Genomic DNA, 25,909 nt, shown 5'->3' on the forward strand with positions numbered 1-25,909 from the left:
GATAATATTAATGTATTAAAGTATATAATTGTACATACAGTTTAAAAACACTAGTTTTCTTTCACTACAACTTAGAGTTTAGCAGTTCAACAATGCCAACAAATTAATATGAAGCAGAAAAATGAACACCTTACAATTTTTTATATTATTTTTTTTTAATTTCATAGTTATTATTTTATTAATTTGAATTTTGGTAGTTTACACTAAAAACATGTAATTTGCATTTATAATGTATGGTGTATGTTAATGAACAATAACTGTATGAATAATATTAATCTGAGGAAGACACTAAATTGTGTTGAAATGTATGGCAGGTTTGTAACCATTTGGTTTTAATAAAAATTTTAACCTTTTAAATTTAAACTTAATTTTTGTCTGGTGTGCTTGTAAAAAAGTTGTCAATAAAGAAACATACATTACTGTTAAAACTATGGAGAACTTCAATATTCCTTAAAGCACAATGATAAATATATTACATGTAAATAACAAGTGTCAGAAAGGTTTGATTAGTCAGATCTTCAGTCTCTATAGGTTTTTTAATATATGTTATGTAGAACAGATTCTCAATTTACCAACTTTAATGATTCAGTTCAGCCACAAATGATTTTTTTTGTCAAGAATGGAAGTGACTAATGTAAAATCTAAATGAAACAGTTTTTGTCCAAGTTATTTCATTATTGTTTCTGTATTTTGTAACAAAAAAGAATAATTATATACCTTATAATTTGGAAAGAATTCCAAATAAACAGAGTATTGTCATTTAAGTGTCTTAGAGTTTCTAATACTTCCTTTTAAAATCCATAAAAAACCAACAAAGAAATGTGTCACACAATATTAATGTTAGTAAAACATTTTCATGTACTTTGAATCTGTATAGAAGTCAGTGAAGAACATGATAAAAATTTTGTTCAAAAACTTTTTAAACCTACAGATTTGTATCTGAGTTTTTTTGTTATTATTCATTTCTAATTAAAATGTTATAGGAAAATGCAGACAGGCTTCTGCAGTCTTTAGTGCAACTGTTGGAGAGTAATGATGTAAATGTAGTCACATGTGCTGCTGGAATCCTGTCCAACATGACTTGTAACAACCAGCGGAATAAAGTCGTAGTTTGTCAGATTGGAGGTATTGAAGCTTTAGTTCGTGTAATTTTTCATGCTGGAGATAGAGAAGAGATTACAGAACCTGTTGTGAGTACATCTTACTTTAGTTTAAATAAGTTTAATTTTCGCAATGTGCAGAAACATTTGTAGTAATTATCAGAATTTATCACATGCTTACACATCAGTATAAACCAATATATTTGTGTAGGTAGTTATTTATGTGTAAAAGCATAAATATTTACTATTGTGTATTACCAAGTACTGACCCAAATTTATATCTATTCAGTATCTGTCCAAATAAATGTGTGTGTATATGGATTTGATTTTTTACCTCATTTATCTCTGTTGACTTACTTAAGTAAAATATTTTTATGAATGATTTCCTAAAACTAGCAGTAGAGTAGAAGAGATAAAATGGTCTTAAATTTATGAACTATTATAAGAATACTTATTATATATTAACAGTTTTGGTAAATCTGTTAACCCTCTCACTATGGATATGTTCGAAGTACACATCACTACTTTTTTATTGTTACATTCAAAAATTAATTGAACTACTTAATTATCATTGTATATGGATAAACTTAGGATCAAAACATATTTAAGAAATCAAATGTTAATATTATATAAGTTTTAAGTTCTTAATTTTTATAAAAAAAGGTTATAAAAAATCCTCATTCTCCCCTAGTATGAGAATTGTGACATTTGTTCTCTAAGTCTTTTCTAATCAGGCAGGCGGTAGCACTGCCTATGAAGGGATGGCTCGGATTGTTCATTGAAATAATATTTTAAATATCTCCTCAATAGATCATCAGAATTTTACAATACTATACAGTGTTTCCTTTTATAACAATATCTATGTAATGACTGAGCCACAAGTTCTTGGAATGTCTGTCAATATCATAGCAAAAGGTTTGAATTTTGTGTTCTTTCTTCTGCTTCTTTTTTATTACATGATAACTCAAAAACCAAAACAATGGTGTCAAGCAATTTCACTGAGGTTACTGTTTCAAATGAAGTATCCACTTTTATAAATATTATTAATAACTAACTGGAGTGAAAATATGTATGTAACTCTCCATGGACCCAATGAACCTCCATACCAAATTTGGTGAAGATCCATCTACAGGAGGTGAGGTACTGGTAAAAAACCCAATAAAACCACAAAATGCAAAACTGAAAATTTATGGACCCAATATATCTCCATACCAGATTTGGTGAAGATCCATCTACAGTGAGCAATATAGTGGTAAAAAAATACAAAAACACCCATAAAAACTGCAAAACACAAAATGCAAAACTGAAAACTTGTATGTATCTCTCCATGGATCCAGTGAACCTCCATGCCGAATTTGGTGAAGATCCATTTACAATGGACTAAGTAGTGGTAAAAAACACCCATAAAAACCACAAAAATGCAAAACTGAAAATTTGTATGTATCTCCCCATGAACTCAATGAACCTCCATACCGATTTTCGTGAAGTAGTTACATGAACATACAACAGACAACACTATTATATTTATATAGATTTATATTAATTTAAAATCATAATTCTAGTATAAACAATGTTATCATTATCTCTTGATCTCAGCTTTCTCACATGAATTTGATGTTGCTTTAAAAAGCTTAAGTACAAGGTGAAACAGGAATTACCAGCCAATAATAGATGAACAAAAATATTACAGTTGAAACCTCATTGTATTTAGAACTTTCTCTAAATACAACCTTCCTATGTCTATTGAAACACTGAATTAAAAAAAAACAAGTAAAGAAAAATCTTTTCAAGAAAGGAAATAAATATAGAGATGGTTAAGAAGTAAGTAAGAATTAACACATAGCACTATATATAACTATTCAATCACAATTGAGTTTAATTTATCCTATTTTTGTCTGTTAATGTACTACTACTCTGTGTGCTTGTGCTATTATGTAGGGATGATGCAAATGCTATCCATTCTATCTTGTTTGCATTGTTTTTGAAAGATTGATATTAGCCATCCCTACATTTACTTCCTTTTTTGAAAAGTTTTTTTCTTTTCTTGTTTATTTACCATCCTTCTGAGAAGTATAGAATTTAATGTAAATTACTTATTATAATACAGATATTAATAATGCAAAGCATAATTTTATAGCCTTCAGTTTTATGTGTTTTAGGAGCCATAAACTAGAAATGCAAACCCACTTGCCTGTCTCACCTGTCACATCCTATCTTTCACAAATTGTCTATAGTTCTTGTAACCAGTATAAACCAAAGTTTAAATCTATCAAGTGATGTACTACATTACATTGTTTTCTGTATAGAGTATTGTCCATTTTGCCTCCAATTTGAAAATTTCTCTTGTGATATTCACATCAACAAGCTTAGCTACATTTTTAAAGGCTTTTATCACTTACTTAGAAAGCATAAAATCTTAGCAAATAATCCATATTTTAATAGTATATAAGTTTTAACTTCTTAATTTTTTTTATTGAAAAATGTCTGGAATTCCCCTAGTGACACATTTTATCTCGGCATCCCCTCTTCTCTATTTTATCCACTGACCCTCTATTTTATCAACTGAGTCCATATCTGATTTTTTGTGTACAGAGGACTTGTAATGTTTACTGAAAGCTTGCCAAATTTTGTGAAAATGCACAAAACAATAAGTTATAGCATAGAATCTCTGATGATCACTTTGGGGTCAGAAGGTCGGTGTAATCCACCAAGCCGATAGTGAGCAGATCACTAATAATATGGATAATTATTGACTTATCAGTTGAAATCATTATAAGTAGAATCATTGATTTTTTTTACACAGAAAAAAGCATGCATTAGTTCCATTTTTTTTTCTGATGCCTGCAGTATTTAAGAGTCAGAATGTCTTAAAGGTTGGTGTTACTACCACAAAACTCTAATAATTACTACACTTTACTACTAACTTGCAGGTTTGCACTCTTCGACACCTAACAAATCGTCATCCAGAAGCAGAGATAGCACAGAATACTGTAGGACAGATTAATGGAATTCAAGTGATTGTAAAACTGCTTCATCCACCAAGTCGTTGGCCATTAGTCAAGGTGCAACTAATTTTTTTGTTTTTCACTGTTAAACTAAGCCATAGTATTTATTCAAGATTTGTATTTTTATAAGTAAGGATTTGTTACTGAGTTTTTATAATTGCAAGATAAATCCATTTTATTCATAAACCTCTTGAACATTTGAAGGAAAAATATAGACTTGCCAGTATTTATTCTCTTCATGTTTATAAATATAAAGCTGTTTATAGGACTTTATGATTTCTGTTTCAAATGAAATTACATTTTATAAATATTAATAATGAACAATTGATGTTTTGGACATACACATACTGTTGCATTTATTTAATAATTTTAATGTACATGTTGAAATTTTGAAGACAAAATATTTTGCTTTTTTTTCTTTCAATACTTTCTGTTGCTTTTAATTATTAATTTTTCAAGTTAAAATTTATGAGGAAAAAATCCCAAGTGCATAATGGTTAAATTCTTTACAACAGTGTGCTTAATTCTGTGGATTATTTATTACTAGTTAAAATTAATAAATATATTTAATTTTGTACTTAATTCAGTGGATTACTTAGTTGTAAGTAAAATTGATAAGATATGGCCTAATTTTCTGTCTTTTAGGCTGTTATTGGGTTGATACGTAACTTGGCTGTCTGCCCAGCCAATCAGATACCTCTTCGTGAGCATGGGACAATACCAACTTTGATCCAGTTGTTAGTGAAGTCTTACATGGTCACTCAGAAGGTGAGTTATTTATAGTTAGGAAACAAAATATAACCTGCTGAATAAAGTTAAGTATTTGCATATTTATAAGATTAGTTCATTAGAGTGAAAATTGAGAGAAAATATGATCAGCATGTGGTGTAATTAAACTATTTAAGCTTTCAGTATGAATAAGTGAGTTAAACCTTTTAAGGTTTTTAGAATGTTATTACCATCTGTTGGAAAGAACTTGTATTTATTGAGTCATTATAAAGCATACTAGATAAGTTATGTAAGTAATTTATAAGGTATTTAAATGGTAATTATCCTGTCATTTATTTATATTGTGGTAAAGTATGCAAGTTAAAGATGTGACAGTTATTAAATGTTTATGTGTTTGAACTTTTTAAGGTTTACAAGCTAAGGTTATCAAAAATACAATTTCTTCTTTAATTACTTTTCAGTATTGATATGTAAGAGTTAGTTGAGGCACAGCATGAGAAAACAATTTGTACACTATATGAGTTTTAAGCATGTGCTATTTAGTGCAAATTTGCCACAGTTCTAGGTACATTAAAAATGAAAAGTTTTTAACAGAATATATGTATTTGGGAGCAACTTGTGAAATGTCTACTTCAAAAAAAATTGTGCATAAGAATCTATAAACTACAACTTGAAAAATCCAAGAGGAAATTGAAATTTTTTATGTTCAGCTTTTAACTGAATATTCTTACCTGTAAGCTAGTAATAAGCTTGATTTATTTTATCTGAAAATGATTACATGAAAACTAATAAATAAATGACTACTTTAAACAGGAACGATCTAGCCCTGCAAGTGAGAGTGATGTTAATCCTGATGGTGTTCAGATGGATGAGATAGTAGAGAATGCAGTAGGAGCTTTACACATCCTTGCTCGAGACCCTCACAACAGAGCTCTTATCACGGCTCATCAGATTATTCCTATATTTGTTCAAGTATGTTATGTTTACCTAAACTTCTATTTTTGATATGGTATTTTACCACTTCTCATGTATTAATTTTTCCCAATTTTGTGCTGTCCTCTATATGTGCAGTTTTTTTGCTTGTTACTATCCTTGAGGCTCCCATTTAAAATTGTGTTCCTACAGTGCTATTGCTGCAATGTAGCATGTAACAACCTTCTACCAATATGAGTGAAACACAGCTTCCTAGTGCAGCTGACTCACTATATATTCGATTTGGCACTTGTGTTAATGATGTCTTTCTTTTTTGCTAGTGAACTTTTTGAATATAGGCGTTTTTTTAGTGGAAGTATCTACAAAAACCTGTTGTGGAAGTATTTATTGTTAGATTTTCATTTTTCAACATTTTCTGCATATGCAAATTTTGTGGGTTTTTATTTACACATCATTTCACGAGTCTCAGTAACTTCCTTTTTGTTTAGTGTGAGACAACCAGACATTGTTCACACTAATCTAACAACTAAATTGGTGTTGGGTTTGTCTTTGACTGTTGAGGAAGAAATGTCTTTTGTGTGGTGGGGCCTTTCATGCAGCCTGGACTTTCTTTGTGTCTGACATACCTCTGCTTATGTTTCTTATTCATGGTGGAAGGGATTTTGCTATTTTTTCCCACCACTTATCTCTGCCTAATCTTATACCCATGCTGTCTTGAATCTACCTAAGCCTTTTTTGCAATTTCAGGACTGGGTTTCTCAGGTATGTTTCTTTCCTTCACTTTGTACTTTATTCCCTGCTTCTTACTTTTATGTTTTTTCTTTCTCTCCAGATAACCAATTTTATATTTGATTACTTTTACCACAAGTTTGTTGCATGCATATCTTATACTCCTTCCATTGTTACCTCATATGATTAGGCATCACATTTGTGCTGTATTACCTTTCTTTGACTTCTCACCTCTGCAGTCTTTTCTTCCATTTTGGGGGTCAGATCCTCTTGTCTTTTGTTTGTCTTTCTATGGCTTAGGTTTTCCCACCTTCATCTTACACTGTACCCATTTATGTTATATTTTATCCATTCACCTTCCTTCTGAGGTAATCCACCATTCCCCTGAGTGGTTTTTAGTAGATGCTCGTTCACTTCTCTATATTTTTATTTTCTTTGGCCTTATCATTTCATATTTGGTTGATCTGTTGCTAGAGTTTGTTGGGGCATGATGCCCTTATTGCTCAAGTGATGTTGCATCCCTTTTATATCATATGCCTTCATCTGGCTCCTGTCATATGCCAGTGTGATTTTAGTTGAGTCACATGTTGGGGCTGTATGTCAGTGTTCTTCCTTATTCTTTTTTTTTTGCCTCTTTCTGTCTCTCATCCTCCTGCTTCCTTTCTTTTTCCTGTCCCCACTTTCTATTCGTGTTTGTTCCCTTCTGTCCTCCCACTGTTCATGGATTTGAGTGCTCTCAGTCTTGACAATGACTATCTTATTCTCAGGGTAAGTAGGGCCTTTTTAGTTTGGCTTAGGGTCCTTTGACCTCTGCTTGCAGCTGACTATTGGGTACTAATTTTGTTTCTTGCCAACATCGGCCTGTGGTGTTTGGTAATAGATATTTCATGTCTCAATTGGTTTCTCAACCTCCCTTGATTTACCATGGGGACTTTTTTTCACCTCAGGTCTTGGCTCCATCCGAAAAAGCCTCCTATGGCCATCCTCTTTTTCTCCTTCAGGAGGTGGTGCATCTGGGTTGGTCAACCTAAAGAAATCGCATCTCACACCCACTTAGTATCTCTTTCATTTGGTTGTTTTTCAGTTTGCATCTCCACAGAGCCCAGCTTTCTCCACTTCTTTTGAGAGACATGGAGCAATTATCTTCCTATGGCCTATCCTCTCCTTCTCTCACTGTGCAGGAGATTCTCTCTCTCTTATGGAGACTTGGGCTCCCCACGGAATCCTGTATCCCCTTGGTTTGTGGTAGTTTATAATGTCTATAATGGACTCTGCACGATCACTGGATTCTCTCTTGGGATCTTGTCCTCCACCACTATCCTTCGTTAGTCAAAGACTTCACCTGGTAACTTGATACAACCAATACCATAAAGGGTGTTCCAATTCCTTCCTCTCATCCGAGTCTCCATCTGTTTCCAGATGCCTTCTAGACAAGATGGGGAGGGGCATGTCTCGACTTTCAGGTAAATTTGGGTCAGTGAGCCAATGGCAAATTGTCACTTCATATCAATCTGTTAGAACTTTTGGTAGTACATTGAGCTTTGGATCATTTCTTATGTTGGTTTGTGGATGTCTAGTGATGATCCATACAGTCAACTCTGCAGTTGTCTCCTATATCAATTGCCAAAGGAACACTTAGTCTTACTTTCTCTGTTTCCATGCTCTCAACTTCCTTTTCTAGGCCTGATTTTTGAATGTATGTCTTATAGCTAGTTATATTCTAGGTGGCCTGAATCTTCTCATGGGTCGCTTGTTGAGGCCCAACAAGATACTACATATGGAGTGGTTCCTTTATCCTCTGGTATTTCATCAGCTGTGCTCTTGTCTGGGCACTCCTCTTTTAGATGCTTTTGCCACTCATCTCAACACCATACTTCCTCTTTTCCTCATCCCTCAGCTTTAGCTGTGGATGTGTTCAGTTATGACTGGACCAACGTTTTTCTCCATGACTACCCTCCTATGAATTTTCTCCCGATTGCTCTGTACTACCCAGCTCAACTGTGATTTTCTTTATTGAACTTTCTCCAGTCCTCTCATCCTTTACCTCTGTCACGCTTCCTACTCCTTCAATTTTGCTCCTCCCTCTCCCATCTGGTAGTGTGGGAGAGTTTGACTTCAGATTTGGGATTTGTCTGGTCCCTTGCGAGACATTCCACACACTCTTCACATATAGTCTTCCTTCTTTCTTGTCCCATTCATTCTTTCTCCCTCCTTGACTGTCAACAGAAATGGCACACATTCTGTAGTTGATTTCTGCATCATGCTTTTTCTCCATTCCGTCTGAAGAGAGATTTGCTGTCTTTCCAAATTTTTACGTGACTGTTCAGCCAAGGCTTATCGCTTTCTAACATTGCTGACTACAAGGCAGCTCTACCTAATACGTATGGGTCTTCCCATTATTGTCATATATTATGCTCTCCTGTCCTTTCTATGCTCTTTTGTTTTTTTGTTCTCCTTGTCCGGTAGTCCTTCCTGATTGGGACCTGAATGTTGTTCTCCACACCCTTTCCCTTCCACTCTTTGAGCGTTTATTCTCTTATTCCTTCTACCGTCTTTCATTTAAGACCTATTTCTTAATTCTTTTTGCCTGTGGCTGTAAGAGATCTGTTGTTTATGTCATCAAGATGCATTTTGTATTATTTTTCATCATTCTTATATTCTTCTTTATCCTGCTGGTGCTTTTCTCCCTACAACATCTAAAGTTCATGTATGGGACAGCACATTCACTCCTATTCCCCTCTCCTTCCATTTTTCACTTTTTATCCCATTCTGATCTGGATCATTTTCTCTGTCCCATCCATGTGGTTCATTGTTATTTGGCCTACACTGTTCCTTTTCGCTGTTTTTGCTCCCATCTATTTATTTTTTTTTGAATTCCTCATCTCCCTGGGGTACTTCTCCCATTACCTTCATGGGATGGCTATGGCAGCTCATCCATCTAGCTATGGCAGGTCATCCATCTAGCTATGTTTCTTTGGATGTAGATTCGTATAGATTCAGTCCTCCTTTAACCAACTATGACACCTTACTCTCTCTCTGGCTGCTCACTCCGTCATTTGTTGAAGGAGATTGTGTAGGCTGGCGTGTAGACTGCCCCACATACTTTTTCACTCATTATTGTCATCTTCTGGCCATCTCTTCTTCTTAGGGATATCACCTTTTGCCATTTTACATACACCTTACTGGCTCTGATTGGGTAACTTTTTTTCTTTCTCTCTTATTTTCATAAGATCCTGCTGAGTGGTGTGCAGTGCCTGCCAAGGTATACGTACATTTAGATTCACACATTGTGGCCATTCAGGTCTTTAATGCTAAATGATGAGATTGGGTATTCCAAAAGACCACTAGAGGTTCCCTCATGGTATATTCTTTGTTAAGTAAACAAAGCCTGATCCAAACTGCCAAACTGTACCTACTCATGGACCATCATGACTAAAGCAGTGTCAGGATAGCTGCCCATCCCTCTGATCCTAATTGAATTGTACTCTCTTAAGGTGTTGCATTCCTCCTGGCTCCCCAATGCACTTCCCCCCCTTCTTCTAGTGGAGTTCTTGAGTCCTTGCCACTTACCAGTTCCTAGCTGCTTGGGTGGTGGACCATGGAGGCTTCATCCTGAGTGTGACCAATTTCACTCGGTAGTGGGTAGGGTGGTTGTGTTCTGTTGGTTTGGTGTAGGTAGTGTGGACTGCTCTCCACACATGAAATGGAAGGAAAGTTCCTGATGCTGCATGGATTTGGACTGGTGATAAACATACCACATACAGCTTTTCCCCATCTTACTGCTGCCTGGATGTTGGTTCATGGCCAGTCTGGTGTTGGATAGGCACAGGACCTGTCAAAATAAGTTCTCATTCATGTGGTTGGTAAGGACCCTCCTCCTACTGCAGACCAGACAAAAAAAAAAAAAAATAACCTGACGCTGCCTGGTTTTGGACTGGAGTTCACTTGCCACATATGCTTCCCCCACCCTAATGTTGCCCAGATGTTAGGTTCCCAGGTGGCCTGGTGTTAGGTGTGAGCAGGGTCAGCACACGTGGGCACTTCCTAGATTCTTCGGATTGAGGTGAAGGTGGTTGGGACACTCCTCCTACCATGGACCATATGAAAAATACCTGATGCTGTCTGGTTTTGGACTGGAGTTGACCCGCCACGTACTGTCTAACATGCCCTAGCCACACTACACTATAGGGCAATTTCATATTCCGTACTCCAATTCTGGACTGTGCTTGTTTTCTGCCTGACTTGGAGCCACATATCTTCACTATGAGTGAAGATTATACCCTGGTGCAAAATGGGTGTGGTGTCCCACGGGTATGCCTTTATAGTTCACTATGAGTGAAGATTATACTCTGGTGCAAAATGGGTGTGGTGTCCCACGGGTATGCCTTTATAGTTTTCTTTTGTATAGGGTATCACACTCCATGGATTCTCTTTGGGAGCTTTCAGAAGAGGGCAACTTTTTCACCAGCCCCTCCACCACTTCTATGTGGGATTATAGCTGATATGTGAGAGGAGATAATATATCATATCGGAAGTTAACATTTTCCAACACTGAAAATGTATTTTTTTATATATACTTACTTCTTATCACAATTCCCATCCATACTCCCCACTTCCAATGCATCTTTTTTTTTTGCCTAATCTCAAAGTGATGATTGAGCAATCAATATGGAGGGAGCCAGCTGCATTAGGAGGGTACGTCTCACTCCTGTTGATGGAGGATTGTTGCATGCTCATTTGAATGCTACTGCACAGCAGTAGTACATGGGAACATGTGAGTTTAAATGGAAGCCACAAGGCTAATGGCAAGCAAAAAAATTGTGCATTTAGAAGGCAATACAAAATTTGGAACAGCTAATGTGTGAGAAAAGGTAAGTATTTATCATAATTAATTTTCAGTATTAGAAAATGTTAACTTTTTTCAGTATATGCATCGGTAGATGTACATTTATTTATATAGTAAGATTATAACAAGTTTTTATTAAACTTTTAATAATTCTACACAATATTTTTAATTTACCAGGCTTAAGCCTTTCTAATCTAAAACTTTGGGAAACATTATAAATAGACCCTTTTACATTTCATTTGCACTTTGCTTTATAAAACTTGAGCTATACAATTGTGATAAGCACATTTATTTTTTCAAAAATTTCGTTTTCTCCTTCTGATTTTATGCTGTATAACAAATATTCTATTTTAACATCTTTTTTTACTAAATAAACCTAGTAGTTCAGTTTTAGAGAAAGCAAATTTTTTTATTTCAAGTTCTCCAAGTGTATTTTCACTGATAAGTGTGTTAGTTAATTTCCTGAGATTTAGCTATATATCACTACTCGTGTTTTTTGCTTCTAGATAGTTTAAAGATAGTTTATTCTGCATTAATAACTGGTCTTTGTCACCTTACTAAAAATGCCTGGGTGGAACTTTTATTAATTTTTCTGACATGAATAGTTTCTCATAGGGCACACTGACTGTAGTTAGTGAATGACACACTGATCTTTAAAACTTTTTGTTTTGTGAGTATTGTATAGAAATCAGTGATGTTTAAACAGCAACAACTTGCTGAAGTGTGTAACAGAGTTTAATTTTTTTCAGCTTTTATACAGTGACATTGAAAATGTTCAACGTGTGGCTGCAGGTGTGCTTTGCGAAATTTCTGCTGATAAGGAAGGAGCAGAACAAGTTGAAGCAGAAGGTGCTACTGCTCCACTGAGTGACTTACTGTACTCCAGCAATGAAGCTGTAGGTAAGGTCATCACTTGTTTTTCACTGATAAAACACAGAATAACTTGAGTATTTGCTCAAGGAAACATTTGTTAAGATCAACGGTATATTTTTCCAATATAATACCTTACCTCCTCCTCTCACACAATAGCTTTTCTTGAATAATTCTGTCCTCTATATGCTCTATTATTCTGCTTACCACTAGCTTTGATACTCCCACCTACCCCACATTGTACAGCTGTGCTGTACCATGCAAAAGCATGTAACAACCCTCCACCAATAGGTCACGGGTGAAAGGCCATGTCATCTCATTTGTTGACTCACATTCAAAATTTTATTGAAATACTATTTCATGAATTTATGTCAATAACTTTGGTATCAACCTGCAGATTATAATTCAAGTTCTGTTACTATATATTACTCAGTTTCTTAATTTAAAAGCAAATATTAAAAAAACACAGATAAACGTAGATTTTTGTGTGTCACATGGTATGTTGAATGCAGCACTGGTTGAAATTAGATGTTTGTGAAGTCAAAATACTAAGTCTATAGTTTCTTACAAATTAGAAACTCAAATTACCAATATTGACAAGCTAGAATATAAAATAAGAACCTCTAATCTTTTCAAATTTCCAAGATATTGCTCATGTAATAAATCAAACACAGTGCCCCCTGCCCACCTTTTTAAATTTTTGGAAATGCTCCCTTATAAACACTTACTTTCATATATGACATGAATAACCAATCAGAAGCTCAGAATGTCCCCCTAGTGGCTTTCTCAGCCATTTTAATGGACTTGGCACCATTTCTTTCTTTACAACCAATATTTAAACGAGGTATGGTATGTCTTTAGTCTGCTTGAAATTTCATATTTTTTTAGACTAAAATACATCTTGGTTACTAAGCTTGATAAATTATAGTGGAATTCTGTGGTATTAATGTAGTAATTTATGATTTTTTAGTTATTCCAATTAAAGGCTTAGCAACCTACGTCAAGCAGCAACCGAGTACAAAGGTCGTAACTATAAGAGCTAATTGTTTGCTTTACTTCTTTAGTTACTGTTCTATGTTTTAAGAAAAATAAGTTTAAGAACTTATTTCAAAAGAGCAATAATCTATATACATATATAGTGTATAATAGTTGACATGCGACTGTATTTTACAAAATACAGTACTACCCTACTAAAATACAGCCAAGACAAGTTACTTTGTACAGACCAAAGGTCAGTTTCATGTTATTTGAGTGCATGTGAGGCGCGTGATTGTAACTTGTGTATTGTTAGCCAGGCACGGCTGAAAGGTCAATATAATAAAAATATTAAATATATATAAATGTATAATGTTGTGAGATTTAAGCTATTTTGTCTAAACAAAATTGTTTTTGTGTTATAATTTGTGTTCATTCTAGAATGAAAGAGACATAATTTATATTTATTTCATAATTTTTTATGGTGATTGTGAGATTGGTCATATCTATCGAACCCGTACACACAGATTAATTACTGAAAATAACAGATAAAATATAAAGTTTGTTCTTAAGAAATGTTTGATAACTATCTGGACATTATAAAAAAAAGATTTTGCATGTGAAACTTGAAAATTTTCTGATGCATAAAAGTATTTTTAATTTTGAAATGAATATTACTTTGCATGATAGGCAACATGAGGAAATTTAAAAAGACATGAGAAAAAAATGTCTTTACAAACCTTAAGACTTAATAAAAAAAATTGATATTTTTTGTGTGAAAGCATTGTAATGTTAACTGATAATCTGCCAAATTTCATTAACAATCTTTTTTTAATTTATTAATGAAAACCATAACAAGCACAAAATGGTTACAAGGTTGATTGCGCTGAAAGAGCTAAGAGAATTATGCATGGTACTCATTTTGGATTGGTCCATTTTCTGGGTTATCCCTGAGTTCTTTGTGTGTAGTTAATCCATTTCCATTATTCCCTATCCTCTCTGGCCACTTGCCATTCTCAATCTTCCCCTGCTTCTATACCTGTATTCTGGCCCTTCCCTTCTGCTCTGGTTTCAGAGTGAAATTTTTGTAGTATTTGTCGCCAATGATATTGGTGACTATCTGGTTGGTACAGAACCGGTAGGGGCCAGACTGTACAATTTTGTCCCCTAATGGAGAATGTTTACTACAGATCCTTGGATTCTACAGGTCTTATCAGTAGGACTCTCTCTCTTCTTATCTGCACACCTCCTCCCTTATTTCCCTTCCCTCCTCCTCAGGATCCCATATCCAGCCAGTGACTTTCTGAGGAGGTTCAGGACCATCATCTCACCATGTCCTTGGCTGCTCGTTTTTGACATTCGACCTGGCATGTGGACCACTCCTCACGCTTTTGTTTCACATTATCTACATTATTTGACTGTCTTCTCCCAAACTGGATTTTTGTCTGCTACCTGTTCTAGTGTTACACAGTATAGTGCAATCATAAATGGTAAGGTTACTTTACTTACCAATATTTCTATTATAGGCTCCTTTTATATTGCTTCTGATTGGATCCCACTCAGTTTCAAGTGATGCCTGTCCAGGTATACTAATTCTTAAATCTGCATTGTACATCCACTAAAGACATTAATGCCCATTGTTGAGATGAGGTGTTTTACATCATAAACATGTCCTTCCAGACCATACACTCATGGAGTGGCATGAGTAAAGCAGAAGGGGATTGTTGCCTGTCCCTGCTGCTCCTTCAATTGAATAAATCAGGAATGGCCTGCATTTAAAAATAGGGTTTTCTGGTCACTAATTGCACTTTTTCTGGTGCTTCATTTTTTTAGACTCCAGTGCATTCCCCCCTTCTTCCAGTGGAATACAGGAGTCCTTACCAATTACCATCCCTTAGCCATTGGGGTGGTGAACCATGGAGGCTTCATCCTGAGTGTGCTCAATACCACTCAGTTGAGAGTAGGGTGATGGTGATATGCCAGTGTAGATGGTGCATAACCCTCCTTCTACTGCAGACTAAAAGTGGAATATCTTAAGCTGCTTGGTCATGGCCTGGAGATGATCCACCATAAAGTGGAATATCCTAAGCTGCTTGGTCATGAACTGGAGATGATCCACCATAATGCAGTTCACTCCACCAGCTGGGATCCCTCATCCTACTGCTGCCTGGATATCAGTTCCTGGGTGGTATGGTGTTGGATTAGAGCTGGACCAGCCAACATAAGTCCTCACATCCACTGGGACTCTCTTCCTACCGTGAACTGGATGATACATTCCCATTGCTGCGTGGTTTTGGATTTGGTTGTATCTCCACATTGCATTCCACCTTTCTACTATCATCTGGATGTCAGTTCCCAGGATGACAGGTGTTGATCATGTTGGATATGCACACGTGAGAGTTTGGGTTCTTGGAACAAATGTGCTCTTTCCCTCCTGGTTCCTAAGTCTGAGGTGAATGGTAGAGGACCTCCTTCATACTGTGGGCCAGATTATCCTTTCCAAGTTCAGCTGGTTTTAGATGATCTTCAGATTATGATCCGACATGCCCTAGACATTTTACATCAGGGACTGGATGAACCATTCCCAGATCCTCAGTTTTGGACTAGAGTTGACCTCCCGTTTACAATTTGAATATAGATGGTTGAGGACCCTTCTACTAACAGGGACATGATGTTCCTTTCCCAATTCCAAAAGTTTTGGGCTGGAATTGATCTAGTGACAATGTAGTGGAGATAAGGTATTGTATCGGAAGTTATAATTTTCCTACACAGAAAATGTGTTTCCAATAGATACATACTTCATCTCACACTTTCCACACTTCCTCCCATTTCTGGTGTTTTATTCTTGGTGCCTAATCTCAAAGTGAACTCTGTAATTCAAGGGGAGACAGCTGCACCAGGAGAGTATGTTGCTCTCCTGTTGGTGGAGGGTTGTCTCATGCTGTAGCATAGCTGTACCACATTAAACACATAGGGGTAGGTGGGAGTATCAAGGCTGGTGGCAAGCAAAAAAATTGAGGATATAGAGGGCAGCATTAATCAAGAAAAGCTGTTATGTGAGAGGGTGTAAGTATTTGTTGGAAATATTTTTTCTGTCTAGGAAAATTTAACTTTTGATAAGGCATCAAACACAGTGTATTTTGCTAACACTGATATGTACTTTTTAATGTGTGGTAAGTAAAGCAGTAGTTGTGGTGAATTATATTAATGGTAGCATAATTTATTGACTTCTCTTTAGGAAAGCAATATATATCACCATCATCAATGTGTATTCCAACAATAGGTTTGGTTAACAGCTATACTTTACAGATATAGTGATGGAAAGCTCGTCTGTTGTCATTTTTGAGAGTTAATAATTAGGGGGATTAACTGTGTCATTTGTACATTTCACAATCTTTTATGGAAATTGAGTATTATTTGTTACTGAATTACAAGCTATAGTTATGATATGTAGCAATTTGATGATTTCTGTGTGTAAGGTATTACTGTTACTAAAAAATATATCTGTTTGAATAATGTACTGGAAAACTTCATTCATTCTTTATTGCTTATCATGGAATGGGTGTACAACTATACATTGTACAATTTTTTTTCAGCTGTGTATGCAGCTGCTGTGTTGTATAGAATGTCCCAAGGTAAGCCACCAGAGTATCAGAAGAGACTTTCAGCTGAACTGACAAACTCTCTCTTTAGAGAATCTGCCCCTTGGGGGCCAACAGTAAGTGGATGATATTTTTATTTATTCAGGAAGTCTTTCTGCTTCATTAACAAAACCTTAAACTCTGTCAATTGGTTTTGGAAACTCAAAATTTTATGCTGAGGATTCCATAAATCTTTGTTTATTTTTTTGATTTGCAGATCTGTCGATTATAGTAATAGGTATACTTCATGTAATTTTTGCAGAATCATGGAAGAGAAGCAAATCCTCGAAACCCAGATGAAATGTATCGTAACAAAATGTATTTGGAAAACCAGGGAGATAGGTATGGTGATGACAGGGCTGATGGCAGTTATCCTAAACAAAGTAAGCTACTAAATAAGATGATCTCTATTGCTAATTCTCTTGGTTTTGTATTATAGTTCTGTGAAAGTATACTGTAACAACACAGAAAAATCTATCAGCATATTTGTTAACATGATCAACTGAATATTTCAAAGAAAGTTTACAAGTCATTAATTTTTAGCATTTGAAATTTTCAAATTATGTGTATAATATTTCAGGACAAGGTACAGCTTTACAGTACTCAAATGTTATATTTCTTATTTTTTGCCTTGCAGTTTATTGTTAATTTAATTTTGTAAAATTGTCACATTAATGGTTTTGTGTAAACTAAAATATATTTTGCTTTGGAATTGATACTTAATCAGAACTTTGAATTGACAAATAATGTTACTATGAAGTTGAACTTCAGTTACTAACTTCTCATTAGTTTGTATTCATACTTAACTTTCTTTTAAAGTCACTCTTTTTTAATGCTTTTCATGTGCCAATTCTTTAGCAATGTGTTTTGATTAAACTTCACTAGAAGTTAACATGTATTATGTCTGTTTCTTGTGTTGACATATGTCTGTACTAACAAGTACCTTTTTTTCTTTTTTTGAGCTCTATATCTCTGAGGATGCTTAATCTCTGGTATGCAGTTTTTGCTAATTTGTTTATCTATAACCAGTAATTATCTTTTATAAAGTTGTAATTGTCAACAGTGAACTAGCATTTCTTTATGGGCTTATTAACATTACATCTTTATTGATCTACAGACCATCCTTTAATACTGAGGTTAAATAGATAAAAATGGATTCAAAATCCTTGTAATTTTAATTGATTCAAAGATAATGTAAAGATTAATGTAAAAAGATACATAATTTTTCATGATGTGCATCTCATCCTTATTAAGTTGAATTTGTGAGAAGTGGTTTCAAAAAAGATAACTGGTTTTAATAACTTACTCCTTATAAACAGGCCCAGATGAAATGTGCTGGAAATTTTTTGAAATTCTCTGGAAGGTTTTATGTAAATTCTGTAGAAAATATGCCATTTTATTTTATGTAGGAGGCTATGTTGTTTTATGAACATAAAATAATATGAAACTTACTGGAATGTACATATTTTGTTTTTATTAAACTTTGTAACAAAAATGGAAGTTTATCCACAAGGTTGAAATCTTAAATTAATTGTAAGATACTTAGTAAAATTGAACAGTTTAATGTATTTTTACAATCAGCACATGTCACACTTTAATGTACAGTGTGCTTGTTAAAGTGATGAAAATAGTTTATTTATCTACCAATTCCCAACTATAAAGTAACATCTGAATTATTTATTTTATTACAAATTGCTGTTGAGAATAAGAAGTATAATAATCAAACTAAACGTACACAAAAATGAGACGTTGTTAAACCAGTCAATCTTCTCTTTTCGGTATTACAATCATTTAGTGCTGTGAATTTCGATATAAGCATCATTTTCACATTTTATTCTATGAAACTTCTTCAATTCTCTCTTGGTATATAGTCGCATCATTTTAAGAGTCTAATAATGTTAACATTGTGTACTACTGTGTCTGTTGAGCCAGTGGTTATAGTTAAATTAAACTACTCAGTGCACTAAATAAAGCTACATATTCTGTTACTTGTAATTTGGCCACTTATATATATTTTTAAAACAAATGGATATGGAAAATTGATTTACCATGTGAAACACTGATTCAGAATATGTTATTGCTGCAAACATTATTAGATTTAGCTTAAAAAGTAAAGAAGAAATAATAATTGAAAATCACAACACTGCCTAACTGTGATAATATGTAGATCTTTAGAAAGTTCTTTTTGAGCATCTGGGCAGGAAAAGCATTCGTTTGTTAACATACTAGAAACAAGCATTGATGAAAGAAACACTAGTCCCAAAACAAAGACACTTTCATTATTAGTCATTGACTCATTAATTCTTAATCATAATGTACAAATTGTGCATCAGTGTAACCAGAAATGCAACTGTCAGAGCAATGAACTCTGCAAATGCACGAGTATGAACAAAGATGTAGTTTATTTAACTACATTATTACTACTTTTAAGGTCTATGTAGTGCTTGATTATGTTAGAGCTTCTGTAATTGTTGCATCATGCATCATTTGAATTCCTTGGGAATTCTACTTTTTTTGCATTTTCTTGGAGCTTAAGTGTATTCTGCACTTTTTCATCAAAAAATTGGTGGCTGTGTATTCTGTCTGGGTCTGCTTATAATCTACAGATCACTCTTATAAACACTGAAGGGTGAGGAATGAATTCAGAATTGATGACTATTTTATTAATTTATTTTCTTATAAACACAGAAGGGTGAGGACAGGACTTAAAAGTTTTTATGAGCCAATAATTGGTGATTTCTTATTCAATTACTAAGTTGTGGTTGTGAGAGATGAATTACCTTAATGAGTTAATAAAGGCCATGCCTTACTAACATCTCTTGTTTTACATTGTAACCTACAGTTAACCTTTGTGAAGTTATAGTTGTTTGAGATAACATTCTAATTAACTTATAAGAATTATTTCTTAATTCATAAATAATTTTCTATTCTATAACTAAGTCCACTTTTGTGAATATGTAATTGCTACAGATGTTTGATTATTGAAAGTACTTATCGTTTTGTTTGTATTTTATTGTATAAAAATTGACATAAAAGTTTTATCCATTAGATAAAAGCTGAATGAAACCAGTAAGTTGAACATTGTTTAGAAGGTGATTGCAAAATTTTGTTAGAAAGTGTCTGAATGTGTTCTTTGTGAAATGCAAATTGTAGTTTCTGGGAATTGTTTTATAAATTGTTATGCATTTTTATATGTTTTAAGACATGTGGTGTAGCTGCTGATTTACTTTTCTATATCCATGTATTTTATTGTTTTATAAGAGAGTAAAGTAAAAAAAAAGTTTTTCACTGCAGTTTCCAAGACTGTTTAGATAATAAAAGTGTAAATGTAAGGTGCAGACTCCATAGAAGCTGCTGCATTATAATGTTAACAGTTAGTTTTCTGTGCGAGAAATTGTGGGTAACTTAGATCAAGGGGCTTTTAAAAACTTTAATGTATGAAAAAATAAAGCTTAATTTAGATCATAATGTTGGAGTTTAATCATGACTTCTCATCATTTTCTTGTGACAGGGCCGAGACATGAACGAGGACGTAATGACTATGGAGCAGTAGATTCAACAGTGATATTAGAACTGACACCAATGGTTTCATCAGCACATCCAGATGAAAGTCCTGATCAAGTGGCAGCTTGGTACGACACTGATCTATAATTGACCAGGACTTTAGTCTTCCTTTTTAACCTTACCACAGTTACTAAGTTTTATGAATAAGCATTAAGTATTTTACTACCATGAGCCCTTTTACTGAAAAAAAAAAAATAATATATATATATATATATGTACACACAATGTCACTCTGAAAATTAAGATTACCTCTGGTCTTTTAAAGTAGAATAGTAAAACATTTTTATGTTTATGTTTTAAAATGTGAAAGTAGACATGAACTTGAGAGTTTCATAAAGCCAAGGTCAAAATTAGGTAGCAATATGCATATTTTCTTTAAGAGATATTAAAAAAAATATTAAATTAATGATCTTTAAAAGTGTAACAAATGAACATGATAAAGGATGTTTTTTTTTAAATGTGTTAGTAGCTAACAGGAATAGGAGTGAATTACAAATCAAGACTTAGTATAGCCTAACAAGTTTGATTAATATCTAAGAAAATCAGACTTTTGGGTTTAATTATCAGACATGTCAAATGTTGTTAATGTTAGTTACAGTATATTAATGAAAATAAAAATTGTTATGTACTCTTATATTGATTGTAACAGTCTTTTCAAACAAAGTATGTGCTTTTTCAGGCATTGTAGAAGTAGTGAAAAATACAGATTGTAGTTTACTTGTGTATTTATTACAACAGTGTTAAAACATAAAAAAATTTTATTTTTGCAATGTATTGTGAACTGAAAGCATCATAAGTTCTAAACATACTGCCAATATAACAGCTTTCTGATGTACAAAAATTGTTAATCAAAGACAACTGTTAAAAGATAATATTTTGACATTCTTAAATTTCTGGAGGCTAAGAATCTATTTTCAGTAAAAGGGCTACTGATTTAGGATAGAGATTATTAAATGTTTAGAGAAGTGTAGTTGTGTTGAAATCTACTAACCCTATTGCTAATTTGTTTATGACATAGTTAAACTGATTCCTTTTCCTTGCTTAGAAACTCAAAAGAAGGCATAATGCCACCAGATGATAAACATTTCCAAAGTACTTTTTGATTGGATGAGAAATAATGTAAATTTTGACATACCTGTTTATGGTAGCTGCATATAAAAATTAATGATATCAGCCATAATGCTGATAGTTTTTGCTGTATTATGTAGTAGACACTAGAATTATGAAATCGTTTACTTCTTGTTGGTACTTGTTGTATTGTTAGTTTTCACCATTTTTAAGTCTGAACTATTTGTATCATAATGAAAACTATGAAAGGCATTGGTCAGTATTTTAACCCTCAAGTTTTGTGTCTACTCTTTGAACTTGTAATTTACAGCATGAATTTAAAGAAGTATTTATGAATTTCCATATTGCTGTTAAGCTTTTAAATAGACCAAATTAATGACCTGTAATATCTTGCTAAGTTTATTGTAGATGTTGTTATGCATGTTGTCTTGTAAAATCATATAACGATGTGTAACTGTATAATATCAATGGTATGTTATTGTGTATAATATCATTCTTACTATACATGTTTTATGTAAATTTGATTGAATCGTGGTGGTGCAGTATTCTTCAGATTACTTGTTGCTCATCAGTAATAAGTATTTTTAATGTGCTTTTTGAGTGTAGAATACTTTAGATTTCTTACTTAAGTAAATATACAAAAATACTTTGAATCATCAATTCAGCTTTAAAAAGTTATTTTATCCAAGTATTGATTCTGTAAAAGCTTCTTATATTGAACATTTTAAAGAAATTTGCCATTTATCAGTTTTCTCTACCAAAAAAAAATAGTTCTTATAAGCTTTTGTTAATATACTATTAAAAGTAAATAGCTTTTATTCCATTTCCGTACTTATATTTGTTTTAAAGGTGTAAAATATTCCAGTGTGTTTCTTCCCTTTTGGGACCAAGTATGTTTATTTTGATATTGTGGATATTGTGTTAAGTGAATCTTTCAGGAGAACACTTAATTATAAATCCTGAAAGTTGTAAGCTTATTCAAGTTTATTGTTTGTTAGGCATTAGAAACTTGATGTAATATTTGATACTGCTGGAAGATGTATGAAGCCAGATGCTTCACTAGTAAAACAAAATGTAACATTTTGGGACAAAAAGAAAAACATATTGTTAGCTTTAATGTATTCAGTTTACAGTTGAATTCAAACATTATCTTGTAAAAAGTGCTACACAGTGAAACAGAAAATGACAAAACAACTTTTGTATTCAAGATAGGACTTGGTAGAGTTGTAAATCTGATTCCAGTTTAATCTCAGAATTGGTATCCAATGCCTTGTCTGTATATATGTTGTTGTTTTTTCCAGTATGTTCAGGAACTGGGAATACTTTTAAATTTATTTCGTTTCAAAAACCCTGTAATAGAACCTGAGAGATTATCTTTGAAAGTGAAAACCTCTTAAGTTCTAGATAGTTTACCTAAAAGCTTCTATTCTTCTAATAAACTGGTTCTTAAGATCCAAGCTAACATGCTTTTGGTTTCAGCTACTATAGGTTACATTATGTAGGACTACAGAGAAAGAAATGACAAAGGTAATTAATATTTGACTTGGCTGGAGGATGTTGGTTTGTGAACTGTATGCTTAAGTTAACTTTGTATGAGAATGACAGTTTCTGAACTGTATATTTAAGTTGACTAGGCTTGAGAATGATAGTTTGTAAACTGTATATTTAAGTTAACTGGGCTTGAGAATATTTGTAAAACTTATAAAATCAGTTCGATGTAAGAATGTATGTTTCTTTGTGTACCCTGGGACCAAACAAATGTAAATTGGCAATTTGCTTTTTTTTTCCAATAATCACAATGAGAACTATTGACAAGGGGCTTTATAATCTCTTAATCTAATTATTTTCTGTATAACTACAAAGGGAAAAAAAGTTCAAACCTTAAATTCATTGGATATTTTTTTAGGTTAATAGTAGAAGCACAACCTTATCATTAGTGCTGAAGAATGTTGTATAGCTCAAACATATGTTAGATCAAATGTTTGTGTACAGTATTAATTTTGATAACAAAAAATGTGAGCTTTAGTTTACAATGTTTGTTAGTTTAAGTTTTTTTTGAAATACATTTTATTTTCCTAAACTTTTCTTTGGGTTTTAGACAATGATTTGTAATGTGAGTGTTTGTCTTGAACATTTAACAACAAGCAAAAAAATGGATGAGTTGTTTTGGAAGAATGATTGTAAGTATATACATTCCAAGGAAATCTCCTGTACTTCATGTTGTTTAAGGTTATTCAGACATTAGTTAATTTCATTAAAATGCAAGTCATTTGTCTTTCAGATAATCAGTTTTGTTTGTAATGAAGTAAAAATACAGCTTTATATATTCAGGAGATAGAGGTAATTGTACTTCCCGATACAATCATTATTTTAGAGACTGAGCTGAGCATGTCTTAGTGGCTAGCATTCCGTAGTATGGATCTGAGGATGCATGGTTTGCCTTCTGTTACTGAAAAACCATTCCTCTGCATTTTGAGGCTGTAGGTGAGTTATGATAGTGAACAGTGCTGATCAAATCTTACAATTCAATTAAATTAGCCCAAGAGTTAGCAGTGGATGCTATTGACTAGCTGCCTTCCTCTTGTCAATTGGTTCAAGATTACGATGGCTAGTACATATAGCACTCATGTACCTTTATGTGAACATCAATCAACACTATTTTACAGGTAGCTGAGTATTTTTTTTGTTTAATCATCACTGAACATATAAAGCAGGACTTTTGAAACTTTTTTTTTTAGTTTTGTATGTGGACATATTTCACAAGAGTAGCACCTCTGTAGCTGTGGATAGTATCAGATGTGCTATAAATATCACAGTATATTAATTGGCAGTTTATTTTAGTAACTTAAGTTAATTTTCTATTGTAGCATTTAAAAAGTTGAATCTGAAGGAAGCAGCATCCAAGTAGGGTGTGTGATGGGTTTTTCATTCCACTGAAAATACTTTTTTCAATTGATGTACTTTAGTTGCAGTGTCTCTGCACACCACTTTAACACCTTATCTTCCAGTAAGTGCTTTAAGATGTTATAATCCTGATAACTTACAGCAGGTAAAACACTTGAGAACTTGTGGTCAGGCTACATGTTCAGCCAGTGATTTAACAATATATTTTTAAATTTAAAAATATAATAATCTATATAAAATCCATGTGACTTAAGTTTTCCTCTTCACATAATACAGTGTACTAACAGCACAAGTAGACTTTGTGTTGGCTAGCACTTTTGCAGGATCTGATGTAATGTCATTCACTATTTTTAATGCAGCATGTTTAGATTGTTAGATCATTTCTTTGATGCCTTTTTGGTTTTAAAGTTACAGCTCTGAGAGCTTTAACTGTTTCTGCTCTGCATTGTATATAAAGTGAATTGTATTATTCCCTGTTGTTTAGTGTAGAAAGAGCAGTACCACGATTGTTTTGTAAGTTGTTAGCTACAGGACTTTCTACTGTTTATTGAAGTTATAGCTGTGTAATGTTCATGTAGTAGCTTTATAAAAGAAAGTTAGCTTGGCAGGGTCTGACAGCACTTGTATGTTACTGCTTTAAGAACTTGTGGTGATGTAACACTAAGAAACTTTTGATTGTTAGAGTATAAAATCAATCTGTAACATCATAACTTATTATTAGAACATTTGTTGAGGCTGGAATACTAACTTTGTGGCTTTGAGCTTGCATTGTGTGAGTCTAAAGCAAGCTATATGCACCAGTTAGTGAACTTCTAACTTTTGAGTTTAAACAAGTTTCACATTGCTGAGTTTGTGGTGATCTTGGAATACTAACTTTTGGTGAGCTTTTAACACTGCAAAGTTATGTGTGGAAGAGCATGTGTCTAACTCTGAGTGTAAGATACAATTGAATGGTTTAATGTGTTATCCTAGCCTAAAGTTGTCGTTGTACTGCATAGTAAATTGTAATATCTTCTTGAGTGGTAGTGTGAACCTGTAACACATGATAAGTTATGTGTGGTGGAGTGTATCTGGTTGTGAACATAGCAATTTTATAACATAACTTTGTTAACACAATATTGGATAACTAAATTCCGTGATGATCCAGTAGAATAGAGTTAGGTTAAGTTTTAAGTTGTTTCTGAAAAAAGATAACGAATGATTAAATGAGTAGTTGACCATTTTCATATATCACTGAGGCTGTGGCATATACTTCCATAAACCACAATCAAAGTTAAACCAAAGACAACCAGACTGTACAAAGTAACTAACTAGATCTGGTACGAACTGGTAAGTATAATGCTGTTGTCACGATTGTATTTTATGGATTTGTTAGAAATGTGTTAAGACTTTAGAACTTATGGTATATAGTGGTGTTTTAAATATTGGAGTTAAACTGGTGTTATAATTTAAAACTTATTGATCTCAAATTATTTATTGTTAATGTGTGTGTATTTTTGTACAGCTTTAGACGTGTTGAAAGGATTAATAAAGTTCATTCATTGA

At 33.4% G+C, this 25,909-nt stretch overlaps 1 protein-coding gene across 4 annotated transcripts in view; it reads left to right on the plus strand.

Moving 5' to 3' along the window:
• Positions 1-25,909, plus strand: part of LOC106461368 (catenin beta-like) — a 59,759-nt gene extending 33,850 nt beyond the window's left edge. For 3 of the 4 annotated variants that reach the window (XM_022388314.1, XM_022388313.1, XM_022388315.1), the window contains exons 9-16: positions 984-1,190; positions 4,031-4,162; positions 4,751-4,873; positions 5,648-5,806; positions 12,092-12,242; positions 16,784-16,905; positions 17,091-17,211; positions 20,340-25,909. In XM_022388314.1, the coding sequence (XP_022244022.1) occupies positions 984-1,190; positions 4,031-4,162; positions 4,751-4,873; positions 5,648-5,806; positions 12,092-12,242; positions 16,784-16,905; positions 17,091-17,211; positions 20,340-20,479 (1,155 nt within the window). In that variant the 3' untranslated portion in view covers positions 20,480-25,909. Of the gene's footprint in view, positions 1-983; positions 1,191-4,030; positions 4,163-4,750; positions 4,874-5,647; positions 5,807-12,091; positions 12,243-16,783; positions 16,906-17,090; positions 17,212-17,790; positions 17,821-20,339 lie in introns of all 4 variants that reach the window. The other variant, XM_013921186.2, reaches the window with a different exon arrangement.

Source organism: Limulus polyphemus, unplaced genomic scaffold (genome assembly GCF_000517525.1).
Source record: "Limulus polyphemus unplaced genomic scaffold, Limulus_polyphemus-2.1.2 Scaffold945, whole genome shotgun sequence".
In the NCBI taxonomy this organism is placed as follows: Eukaryota; Metazoa; Arthropoda; class Merostomata; order Xiphosura; family Limulidae; genus Limulus; species Limulus polyphemus.